We start from the raw sequence: 12,903 nt of genomic DNA, 5'->3' as shown, positions 1-12,903 counted from the left end.
GATTACGAACCTCACTATCTAAGATATAGATGGCAGATCAGTGTTGCCAGATGATGATCTAGCATTCTCCCCAAATCTCACCCAAAATCCCCCCAAAATGTTAGTATTTTGAGAAAAAACCCCCCGTAATTAGAAAAATATTTATTTAAATACAACCATTTATAATAATTTAGCAATTTTGCTTCCATGACTGGATCAGCATCCTTACTTGTGTAGTCGGCTGCAGTTCCATACATTTTCTCCGAGTTAAATCTCTTAAGCATCTTTGAAGTTACTTTAAAATTAACACATCCTTCCGGCATTGAATGTCTTACCCTCAAAATAGATTAGGCTGTGTTGATGGCTAATCTGTTTCTCAGTATGTCTCTAATAATCGCAACTTGCGAGAAAGCTCTTTCCACAACCGCGTTAGAAAGAAAAAGGCAACGACAAAATTCCTAATGCCAATTTGCTTACATGTCCGTAAGTTTTATCAACAAAACTGCATTTTTGAAGCCATATGCCATATGTGTATGTTTTTGTGCGTGGTTCTATGGTGCGTTCAAATTAAGTAGTGAGTAATTTGGTCACGTTCAGTCATAAAACTTTTTCGAAAAATCCTCCAACTCCCTCCTAGCCAATTTTTAATCCCCCCGCTGATCCCCCCAAAGGATTTGTCCCCCCAAAAAATCCCCCGCGGGTAGAAAATACCCCCAAATTTGGGGGGAATCCCCCCAATCTGGCAACACTGTGGCAGATGGAGGATTCAAAACGAGAATATGGATGCTAGATGTAAGAAACAAACGAAATAAAAACCAAAAGAGATAAAAATAAATAAAACTATAATTCATTATTACCTATTGTTTTTTAACATTCTGGCTATCTAGTTCTCAAAATTAATATTATATTACTTAATAAGTATGCAAATAAAACAAATGTTTCTTCATTATTAAAAAACTGTAGTTAGCAATGGTAGTTAGTCGATATCTTCCGTATTCAGTACAGCACTAGCCTATTCTTGGCTTTAGCCCCACACTAGATTTATCATGGCGCGCAGTTGTTAAATTTGGATATTTTGCGATCGTTGTGTTTTCGCTTCGAAAGGAAAAAAATATATCATACAATATTTACTAATATCTTCAGATCTAAATAGACTTTATAGAAAATATTCACCATGAGTTACAGGGATTCGGTAAGTTATATTTTGTATTACGCCGCAAATATTTTTATTATTTTTTGTAATTTATTTTCCCAGTACACTTGATTAAATTACTTCCTGACAGACCAAAATTGTTTAAATAACGTTTAAAGCTTTTTGTCTCGAAGTTAAAAATAGATTTGAAAATATTTAACCCAGATCTATTTTTACCACTTTAGTCATAGATTCAAGGTTGCTATGGTCCAAGTACGTACGTACGTACGAAAGAAGGGATATCAATTTCTCATTGTAGTTTTTGGTCAATACAGTTGTAAAAAAAATATTATACTTACCTGCATTTTAACACTAATATAATACCTATTTCCTAATGGAAGTAAAGACAGCCAAACATTTTTCCGCAGCTATTATATCCTCGGTATTCCCGACGTCAAGTTACTTATTGCGATGTATGTACTCCAGCGTTATGTTCAAAATGTTCACAATACAGATATTTAAATAATGGATAAAAATATATTTAAACTTGCACTATTCAAATGTATATAATAAATAGTAAAGCACATGGACAGTATAATAAATGTTTGTTATATATTTTTTTAATTTATTTAAGTATTAAACTGTGTTCTGAATATTTTTGTAACATATTCACAATTAGTTCCAAAAAAAATACTATTTTGTATGGTTTTATTTTTTGTAATGGTTTTTCTATTGCTTTCTGTTTCTGAGTTTTAAATTAATGCATTGCTTACTTTTTTATGATCTTAATCTAATAGTGTTAGATAGTTTAAAATCTCATTATTCAGTAGTGGAGAAATTCAATAAAAATCGAAGTGGAGTTAAGCAAGCAAAAATATACAATTTTGGGAATCACTTTCTGGCGGTAGTAAAAATGATATTTAGAATGGTAAAAAGATATAAAATCATAGTTATGTTAGATATCTTAAAAAATCTGCACACAGGATTTTCATAGTTTAATTCTCTACTGTGTAGTACTTAATGAATTTGTTTTCTACATACATCTAACACACATTGCACATTATGCTTATTCATTTTTATCGAACATTTGTACTGTCAACATTGCTTATTAATAATTATTTATTGCTTAATAACATCATAATAATATACTATGTTATGTTATCGGCAGTACTCACTATTCCCAAGAACTCATTCATACTGTGCGGCTAAAGAGCAACGTGTAGGATCCTACATAAGGACCCTAATGGTATTTATCATCAGCCTATGTTTGTGTGACCCGTGCCTAAATCACACAGTTGACCTGTGCTTGTTTTTATCCAACTACACGAAAATGGTAAAAGGTGCTGATATAATTTCAATGAAATTGATATTTTGTGTTGCACTGTAAATATTGTTGTGTAATTAGTATCATAAATATGTACCTGTGCGTTGCCAAGTCTATTTATGATTCATTCAATGTTCTGCAATATCTAAAAATATCAGTTGTGATACATTTTTCTTTAAAATATTTCAACGTTTCATTGGAGTTGTTTGTGGGTGTGTAGAAACAAGCTTGCATGCTTTGCTTTACAATATTCAAGGTCAGAATGTCAGTATGAATCTTTACCTATTATCTTTTTGTTGTTTGTGTTCAACTGTCTCTAGATAAAAATGTAGCTACTTATGAAAAAAAGTAGGCACATGTGTCGCAAGTGTTAAAAAAATATTGTGCAACATGTTTTTCTTATAAACTATGCCCTTTTATTATCTGAAGGAATAACCAGAGGCGCAGTAATGCACTATCACTATTACTTGAACTTAGGACCTGAAATTGAGCTTAGATCCAACTAACAGTTTTTTTATGAGAAGTTACCCCATCCTAAATGTTCTGTGTTCATCCCAAGATCTGACAAATCTCAGAAGTTACGCTTAACCTGCGACCCGTAGACTAATGACGAGCATAACATAACTTAGGTACAAATATGTACAAAAGTTATATCAGTTCACTGAAATGTGATGAATGTTCACTGATGTATGCATGCTTTCATCCTTATCTCACTTCGACACCAAATGCTAATTATTGCAGTTGTTTATCGATATTTGTAATGAAATTACGTTGTTACTAATGTATGTTTACTGTGCAGTATCTGGTCATGCATCTTTATTTAATAACAGTTCGTGCTCTTAGGTCCGTATTACAGAAGGCTACTCAAGTCAAGTTTGATCTCCAATCACCTGATCATAGTTTAACTATGGAATCTGTACTTGAGGGTTGTTCTTATTTCAGAACAGTACTTAAACTGCACTCAGCTGAATCGAGATTCAAATCGCGCCTCAAGCAGAGAATATGGCTTGTCTATGCATCAGCCTGTTTTCGTTTACATTTTATTTTTTTCGCCAACTCTGTTACAACTTACGCAAAATAAGAATTTAGTTTAACATCTAATTATTAATGAAATCATGATTTAAAGATAATATAGGCTTTTTAATTGCAGGTTTTATTTAAAAATGGCATTTTTACGCCTTATACGCCATTATTTATACGCCAATGATACCAATAGCAGTTGGTTGTAATATCTAAAATTACAAATACGAGCGTGTTCGTAGAACGGAATGTTTCCCGAGTGTATCGTATCTGTGGTGGTGGGACACTTGACACTTCTGTTACAATTTTATCAAAATGACTTCAAGAAAGAAGAATTTTAGTTTAATTGAAAGAAATTTACTTATAGAAATATTAAAACAATTTAAAGATGTAGTGGAGAGCAAAAAAACTGATAATATAAGCACAGCAAAGAAGAAGGCTGCTTAGGCGCGTATTGCGGAGATGTATAATGCGTCGACTATTATAAATGAGTCGGTAAGTATTTGTATATTTATTTATATTTGCAATTGTTTTCTTCTATCCTCTATTGATTATTTGAAATTTACATTATTTGAATGTTACAGGCATCAGGGGAACAATTAAGGCGCCTTTGGCAAAATTTGAAGACCCGTCAAAGAGATGCCCTCACAAGAGAGCGCCAACATAGAATGGCCACTGGCGGCGGTAGTTCCTGCCCTGATGCTGACATCAACCCTGACATAGCCGAGATATCTCCTGCTCTCTTCGTAGAAATACAAGATACTTTAGACTCGGACCACATCGGTAGGTGACCAGTGCCAATGTCTTTCTTGCTATGTCCTTACTGCATGTATCATGAGTTACTAGCTCATTCATTATTTATTAATATTTACATCAATCAAAATGAGACTAGAATATAAGTAAAAGATTTTTGTTTTAATTTCAGACTTGCAAACTGTTCAGCATGTGGACAGTTTAATAGAAAGTACCTTATCCCATGCTGTTGATTCTCCAACAAGGGAATCACAAAATCTAGAAAATCTGACCACCCAACCAAACACCATCCCACATAGCAGCATTCAATACGTAGAATCAGAACTATCCACAAACGAAAAACTTCGTGCAAATTTTAAAAGCAGAACATTTAAACAGGGAAAAGAGAGCAGCCGAACTTCACGAGTTACAAGTTAAATTCATCCAGGAAAAACATAAATTAGAAATAGACATTTTAAAACAGCAATTAAGGGAAGCAGAAGCTAAAGCCGAGTTAGCAAAACAAAATATCTCTAATAATAAATAATATGTATTTCTATGGAAGAGAGATCTCTGCAGACGAGCCTAGAGCAACTTTTATTTCTTGTGTTTATTTTATTGTTGATTTATAATTGTTATTATCTCAGTAGTTTTATAGAGCAACTTTTATTTCTTTTGTTTATTTTATTGTTGATTATAATTGTTATTATCTCAGTAGTTTTATACAACAACTTTTATTTCTTGTGTTTATTTTATTGTTGATTATAATTGTTATTATCTCAGTAGTTTTATAGAGCAACTTTTATTTCTTTTGTTTATTTTATTGTTGATTATAATTGTTATTATCTCAGTAGTTTTATAGAGCAACTTTTATTTCTTTTGTTTATTTTATTGTTGATTATAATTGTTATTATCTCAGTAGTTTTATAGAACAACTTTTATTTCTTGTGTTTATTTTATTGTTGATTTATAATTGTTATTATTTCAGTAGTTTTATAGAACAACTTTTATTTCTTGTGTTTATTTTATTGTTGATTATAATTGTTATTATCTCTGTAGTTTTATAGTAAAGTGTAATTTTTGTTTTGTTAAGTTAAATTATGTGCCTCTTTATTATTAGTTGTAAGTTTTGTTATTTTAGATAATTGTTGCTTAGCATATAAGATGTTTTGTGAAATAAGATAAATAATTAATAAAAAAAGATGATTATTTTTACATAGTCTTTTATTGAAAGAAAAACAAGTGTATTTAATCAGACATAATTATTTATAATTGTGTTTCTGAATGCGAAACCATCAGTAGTCCCTGGACTGTCCGATTCATTGTTTGTCTCTTCCTCAATGCCCTCATTCTCTTCTTCATATGAAGGCATCATGTCATTTGTCACCAATGAAATGTTAAACAGTACAGCACATGCAACAATAATGTTGGAAACTGTGATGAGTTTGTTGCCCAACCCTCTACTTAGGCATGGAAATCTCCGTTTCCATCTCCCAAATGTTCTCTCCACCACATTTCTTGTTTTAATGTGGACTTTGTTGTATGTTTGTTCTGCATGGGTTGTCGGTGTGCCTACTGGTGTCAAAAGAAATCTTAAGCATGGGTAGCCACTGTCTCCAATGAGATAGCCAGTGTGTTGTTGCTGCATGTATTTGGTGCGCAACAAACACATTTGGAAAATTCTGCTATCGTGTGTACTGCCAGCCCATCGTGCCACAATGTCCATAAAATTTCCAAATGGTCCAACAACTGCCTGAAATTAAAATAAGACAGTAAATTAATGTTTTGGGGTACATACCAATTTTAAAGGAAAATAGTAATTCAAATATTATTTTGCTGACCTGGACATTTATAGAAAAGTAAGACTTTCTGTTTCTGAAGGCTTCGTGATGTTCCACACCTGGAGTATTCACAATTTTAACGTGTGTGCAATCGATTGCACCATCCACATTTCTTAGGCCTGGGTATTCTTGATACCGGCCCAGCTGCGCAAACTGCGCCCTGTGTGACACCATATCTTGTGGATATTTAATATATTGTCTTTGTTGTAGAGCAATCAATCTCGACACATTTGCAACTATATTTGAAGCGGCTGGTTGAGATACGCATAACAAATCTCCACAAACTATCTGCAAAGATAAGAAAATATTTTGCATGAGTAAACCTACCTACTATGATTAAGCTTGCTGAATATATTTTTAATTTATAATAAATTTATTTTTTAGGTATAATGTATTTTTTTATTATTTTAATGTGAGTGAGTAGACAAAAACTTACTTGAAAGGACGCTGTAGCATAAAACCGCAAACACACAAGAATTTGTAACTCCGGGGCTATGGGATGACCACGGTTGCACAACTTTCTCAGATCTTGGTCAATTAAGGGTAGAATTACCGATTTTACCACATCTTGTGAAAACCTATATCTTTTCTTGAAGTTCTCACAATGATATGGGTCCTGTACATCTCTGAGGTATCTGAGCGGAACGCTGAAGTTCAACCTTCTGTTTGAATCGTCGATAGGAAATAGATTATCATAATAATCTATTTCTTCAAAAATATCCATTTTTGTTAGTATTTTAATATTAAAATCCACAACAAATTGTTTGCAAAACTGACAACTGACAAGCAAAGCAAATCTCTACTCAAGCGCGGTGTCGAGCACGCTTGCGTGATTATAGTTCAAATCTCTACTTAAACTGTAATCTACAACTGAGTAACGATCTACACTCGGCTGAACTATGATCACCGAATCTATGCTTGAGCAGCGTTCTAAAATTAAATCTCAACTCAAATCTAGTTTTAAACAGAGATCAGGACTTGAGTAGCCTTCTGTAATACGGACCTTAGACACTAACGTACAGTTTGGAGATGTAAAATATGGGTCAATGTTTGTGTAAATGTGTAACGCGTACGTTTCATACACAGAGTTTTGGCTCGTCGCCGTCATCCGTGCTCAGTTCGCTATCGTCGTTCCGCAATCGCCCATTCGCGGATATCTCGTATAATCCCACTCCGGATCTAAATGAAGTCTATCCGGGCCTGTATGTTGGAGACGCGTGAGTATCTATTTATATCTTCCTGCCCCATTTTCAAATAATCAAATGTTTAGAGTAGAGTTTCATATTGGCTAACACTTATCCATTGTTGTCAAAAACGGTTTGCTTTCTCGGATGATGAAAATTTGTAAGAACAGTTCCGCACGTCTCGTAGGTTTTCCTGTTCCTGCTTCATCTTCCTGCCCCTTGCACCTCTATTGGCTATTGAATTTGCTTAATATCCTTGTCACCTTCACCTTATACAATGAATTTGTTAATTTAGGGTTGCCGCAAAGGACAAGGCATTTTTAAGGCGTATGGGCATCAACTATGTGCTGAATACCGCTGAAGGCAAGCGTTACACCCAGGTGGACACAGACCACCTCTACTATCGCGACTGCCCCGGACTTCGCTACAAAGGCTTCCAGCTTATGGACTTACCATCGACTGATATTTCAAGATATTTCCACATAGCTGCCAACTTCATTGATGAAGGAATCTCAAGTGGAGGTATGTGTTTTTTTCCTACTTTCTTTTATTTACAGGAAATTAATACACTGTGGTTGCTAAGTATTACTTCTGATTTAATTGGATTTCGGGGATCAGTCTACTGATTGGACATTTCTCCCTAATAAATACGACGGTGCGATGGTTGCCCCATAAAACTGGCATTTTCGCCATTATTTCCCATCCCTTTCGAATAATGTTAAAATGCAAACACTGATGAAAATATCTCCTTTTAGGACGCGTATTAGTTCACTGCTTTATGGGAGTGTCCAGATCTGCTACATGTGCGCTAGCGTTTCTCATGATTAAACGCGGAATGTCTTTGGCCGAAGCCCTGGGCACAGTGCGCTCTCGTCGTGACATTCACCCTAACGAGGGCTTCATCCGTCAGCTGCAACAGCTGGACAGGGAACTGCGCCTCAACCGGATCCGCTGACCCTACCGAAACGGTTCCCTTCAGACCCTCTTCAATTTTTCATTAGACGATGCTGATAGACGACGACGGGTGCGAAGTCTCGACCGAAGTTACCTCTATCATTATTAAAAACGGTCGTGAAATGTAATATTAAAATTTCTGCCAAGTTGTTACCGTTTGTATCTTACTACTGTGTAATAAGATCCAAATGAGGAGTTACCTAACAACAAAGCCACTTCACCAAGGCCGTATCCAATTTCGTCTTAATGAAGAAATGAAGAGTAAAGGTAGAATTCCGTGGGTCGCGGCTTACGCAGCCGCGCGCGGCTTACGACAGTCGTCGGCCGCGCGCGACAATAGTCAACCTATGAAAATGTATGGCGCCGCTGCCGAGGCTCGCGACAGTCGCGCGCGGCCGACGAAATTCGTAAGCCGCGCGCGGCATTGTGTTGAAATTAGTAGATTTTGTTCGTCCGTTCCCTCTAGTCGAAGTGCTAATTGATATCCTTGAAGAAGAAGAGGATGACGTATTGCTGTGGCTGTATTATGAAAATAGATTACCAATCAACCCTATTTTTTAAAAGTAGAAATGATGAAGGATACTACCCAATACTGATTCAAAAGCATTTGTAATGTAATGAAAACAAAAGGAAGTTTTGCCGACTAAATAAAAAACAGTTCAATTCTGGTTTTACTAAAATTATATAGATGTTATTAAGCGCTAGACCATGTTGAGATGCATACGGCCGCGCGCGGCTCACGAAATTCGTCGGCCGCGCGCGACTGTCGCTGGCCTCGGCAGCGGCGCCATACATTTTCATATGTTGACTATTGTCGCGCGCGGCCGACGACTGTCGTAAGCCGCGCGCGGCTGTCGTAGCCGCTATCCACGGAATTCTACCTTTAGTACCCATAACACTTGTGACATTTACAAGATTTACACTTAATTTATAGTAATTTATTTTCTAATACATACAGTTATATAACATTATATTTTGGCCTAGTGTTGTAATGGTCTCACTGAAAAGTTAAGCACCCGCATTTCGCCAAATAAGCGGGCAAAGGTTTTGTTAGAAAAATTGATATAATATCACGAAAAGTATAATTGTTGATGAATTTTATAACACTTTATGAAAATTATGTACTTATAGGGTCTGAAATTTGAAATCTACCTATAGTTACCTAAATGTACTGTAAATATTTTGACTGTTGTTTAATCTGATTGAGTCGTAAAAGAATAACTCCATAAATATCGTAAAAAGTATGATTATAATGTAAAAAAATGGAATTAAGCTCACTTTAAATAATGTTAAACAATCATGAGGTTTATCGAATTATTTTTTAAAGCTTTACGTTATATCCAAAGATCCGATATATTATTTTTTATTGATTTACCATAAAATGCCATATTTTTATATAATACCTATGATAACACACAGAATTTTATATTTTTGATTTTGTAATGAAGTAATACTGTATCTGGGTTATATTCTCGTGTGCCATTTTGTTTTGTATTGATAGAGATATATGGCTGTTATTTTTGTAGAAATGAAGAAATAATGTTTAACTCTTGTAACGTAGAATAAGACTTTGTCCAGTTTATAAGATGTTAAAGCTTCTATATAGCGAGTAACTATTGGTATCTGACTATAGTACAATTGCCTAGCCTTACGGTCATGAGATGACTTCATCGTATGCAATAATGCCTATATTCCCGAGAGTATATTTTTATTAATGTTAAGTTTTTCTTCAAGACTGGCAATTATGGCACTTGAGTGACGGCTTTCTGATAGTAGTGGTATTTAGCTTAGCATGTTTGTCATTGGCTCGTGGACAGGTGTTACACACAGTGAGCACTCATTGTTCGAGGACTCGCACTAGTTGCCAACTCACGTGACATTTGGCTGCACATATGTGTCACTATTTAATTCTATTCTAATCATAGTTATCATCACATAGTGCAATAAATCAGAAGACCTATTTTTGTAATGCAGTTTATTTATTTTAGCTCTAATTAGAAACTGGCACAGTTAATTTAGCTTGCAGCATATCTCCAGTTACAATGGTTAAATATAGGGTTGCCATCGGCCCAGGTTTCCCGGCAGCTATCCGAAGGGGTCAAGGAGGGGTTTTCAAAAGCTATATTTAGCCGCATACGGCGAACTCTGAAAGTGCAAAATATAGCAAAAATATGAATGCAAGAATAAATGTAAACTATCCTTATGTTTATAACTGTATAAGGCGCATTGAAGATCGGCAATTATCCTAGTTGATGGCAGCCCTCCCTACAGAGGAACTTGTGGTTGGGTAAAGGTGTGGTTTGTGACTGATGATGAACTAGTCGATGTTTATAAGTGCAATATTTAGATGTAAAGAGCACCAAAGGAAGCAATCATTGTGATATTGAATGTGAAGGAATAAATACTTTGTTTTTAGAAAGAGAAATTATTGTAGTTTGTGACAATAGTCTACTGATCATAGTTTCTATTTATTAGCAATATATTAATATTTAATAAGATAAGCTGTTAATTACCGTTATAAACTACTTTGGCTAATTCCAGAGCCTTGCTAGTGAACAAAATGATAGATGAGGCATGTTTCCCATAATTCATTGTTTCTATGTACTGTTAATCAAACGTTAGTTTGCTACATTATTTATTACTTACATGATTTATCATAATTAATTATAGAATTAAAATCGCATGTAATATTATAAACCTATTAACAAATATGTACCTGTTAAAAATGTAACAGATATTAAAACTAATTAAAGGAACACTAGGGCTATGGCGTAAATACCTAGCATATTAATAATTAAAATTGTGAAATGAATATACAAGCTATTTATCAAAAATAAAGTTACTTATTTATTTAAATGTATTTTCTGTTATTAACGCAAGCCAAATTCGGGATTCACCCTGGATTCTGCTCATTATACGACTGTTTCGAACGCAAGTACCCTTCAGCGCCGCTGTTCACGGTCGGTGACAACGTAAGTATGTCAGGGGCGGGTCAGTATTATTTACGGATTGATTGATTTACGTAGTTGCTTGGAGTGGAGGCATCATATTTTACCGAGAAGGGGTAGGACGAAGAAGCGATGTCAATGTTACGATAAGTATAGGTATCGCCTACGACCTTTGTAGCTTAGCTTGCTGAACGATCGATCCCGGAGCGCTCGACAGTTTCTGGCGTGACCTTTTAAAATCAGTTATACTTAGATTTTAGGTACAACTACGATTTTAGGTGGGGATTCTTAAACATAGGCACTGTCCCTCCCAAGAATTTGGTTTAGAATGTTGTGCTTGTTTCTATCGATTCTGAATGTTGTTCAGAGACAACTTTGATTTTTAATTTTCGTAATAAGCGCCTGATAAAAATAAATAGCAGTGTTGCAAATACTTTTCGGCCAACATGCAGATATAACTTAGATATGTTATTTTTTCAGTGCCGGTTTATGCGTGTTTCAGGAAATAACAATATTGTAAGCTCACTAACAACCTTTTTGGCTGACCCTACAGAAAAGGAATGAGCATGAAATGTATTGGCAAAATCAACCCTAGTCCAGGCATCCTAGGATGTTATCCTACACCTTCATTGATCATTGATGTCAAAGACATAGTGTATTTAGATACAATTTTAAAAAGTTATAGTAGGGGTCGAAGGAAAGAGGGGAAGGGGTCATCCAAAGTATAGCTACATCAAGCAAATGAAAGAAAAGGTGAAGGTGTGACATATAAGGAAGTTCAGAAGTTTCCGCTAGATAGGTGTAAATGGAAGGAGCTGCACCGACAAGAGCTGGGCTCTTAAATTATGATATTATTGATCACCTAACCTGGAATGAAAAACACATACCTACCTACTCGGAGGCAAGTTCTACACTCAGTAATTTTTTTAGAGTAAGACAGATGTTCAATATTATTGTCTTCTAGTTCTTATACGATGCAAATATCAGTGAGTACAATTCGTAAGTTACTGGGTTTGAAGAGCCGATAAGGCTCTTCCAACTTCTTAGTTGTTTTCCTAATAGCTACAGGGAAACAAAAACATTGTATTCACAAAACTTTATTAATTAATACTACAATCTATGCTACTATGTTAACAATTCTACAAATATGGGCGGTTCATTTCTGTTTTCTTGGCTTTCTTGTCCCTGGCTCTGGGGAACCACCTGTGTTCTGTAGTGAGTGTTAGAGATGCCAGTTGTTTTCTTGCTATCTCGGGTTTCATATCTCTGAATACTCTGTAAACTTCGTCTTTATCAGTCATTCTTAAAACTCCTGTGTCAGCAACAGTTTCTTCAGGAAGCGGTCTTGAGTGTTCATAAGGGAATTCTTGGTCTTTGTGAAGTGCGACTATTGTTGTGCCGTCGTCTGTCATTACAATTTTATTGTAACATCTTGTAACAATTTCTCTTGGCTTGAATACTACAGCTCTAATTAAATGAGCCATTTTTAGAGAAATCTCTTCCAAAAATTATGAATTTTCAACAACACAACTTAACCTAAAATGTAATGACATTTGACATTATAAGAAAAATCATTTTTGACAATTACTGTACACAGACTATATCATCATCCTCCGAGCCTGTTCCCAATCATGTTGGGGTCGGCTTCCAGTCTAACCGGATTCAGCTGAGTACCAGTGCTTTACAAGAAGCGACTGCCTATCTGACCTCCTCAACCCAGTTACCCGGGTAACCCGATACCCCTTGGTTAGACTGGTGTCAGACTTTCTGGCTTCTGACTACCCGTAAC

The 12,903-nt window shown here is 35.3% G+C and overlaps 4 protein-coding genes across 7 annotated transcripts; 2 read left to right on the top strand and 2 right to left on the bottom strand.

Annotated features, from left to right (window-relative positions):
• The first annotated feature begins 998 nt into the window (after positions 1–998).
• On the top strand, positions 999–8,427 carry LOC110383763 (dual specificity protein phosphatase 13B). 4 transcript variants are annotated; one of them, XM_064043523.1, is made up of 6 exons: positions 999–1,171; positions 1,540–1,584; positions 2,280–2,357; positions 7,115–7,245; positions 7,508–7,734; positions 7,968–8,427. In XM_064043523.1, exons 1-6 carry the CDS (start codon positions 1,154–1,156, stop codon positions 8,165–8,167), a joined length of 699 nt encoding a protein of 232 aa, XP_063899593.1. In that variant the 5' UTR covers positions 999–1,153; the 3' UTR covers positions 8,168–8,427. The 4 variants fall into 4 exon arrangements, with proteins under 4 accessions (XP_063899593.1, XP_021200310.1, XP_021200311.1 ...); XM_021344635.3 differs by lacking the exon at positions 2,280–2,357 and having other exon boundaries at positions 1,001–1,171; XM_021344636.3 differs by lacking the exons at positions 1,540–1,584; positions 2,280–2,357 and having other exon boundaries at positions 1,002–1,171.
• LOC135119136 (uncharacterized) lies at positions 3,291–4,625 on the top strand. Its single transcript, XM_064042829.1, has 3 exons — positions 3,291–3,950; positions 4,040–4,238; positions 4,381–4,625. Exons 1-3 carry the CDS (start codon positions 3,918–3,920, stop codon positions 4,623–4,625), a joined length of 477 nt encoding a protein of 158 aa, XP_063898899.1. The 5' UTR covers positions 3,291–3,917.
• On the bottom strand, positions 5,216–7,031 carry LOC135119292 (putative nuclease HARBI1). Its single transcript, XM_064043522.1, has 3 exons — positions 6,465–7,031; positions 6,029–6,316; positions 5,216–5,940 (listed from the first exon to the last, which is right to left on the bottom strand). The coding sequence occupies exons 1-3, from the start codon at positions 6,750–6,752 to the stop codon at positions 5,440–5,442; spliced, it is 1,077 nt and encodes a 358-aa protein (XP_063899592.1). The 5' UTR covers positions 6,753–7,031; the 3' UTR covers positions 5,216–5,439.
• A 3,768-nt stretch (positions 8,428–12,195) lies between the features above and the next one.
• LOC110383785 (large ribosomal subunit protein mL42) lies at positions 12,196–12,686 on the bottom strand. Its single transcript, XM_021344679.3, has one exon. It carries the CDS (start codon positions 12,596–12,598, stop codon positions 12,254–12,256), a length of 345 nt encoding a protein of 114 aa, XP_021200354.3. The 5' UTR covers positions 12,599–12,686; the 3' UTR covers positions 12,196–12,253.
• Between the last annotated feature and the right edge of the window lie 217 nt (positions 12,687–12,903).

Source organism: Helicoverpa armigera, chromosome 3 (assembly GCF_030705265.1).
Source record: "Helicoverpa armigera isolate CAAS_96S chromosome 3, ASM3070526v1, whole genome shotgun sequence".
Taxonomy (NCBI): Eukaryota; Metazoa; Arthropoda; class Insecta; order Lepidoptera; family Noctuidae; genus Helicoverpa; species Helicoverpa armigera.
The sequence above is the reverse complement of the archived record's forward strand: the minus strand, read 5'-3'. Positions and strand labels throughout refer to the sequence as shown.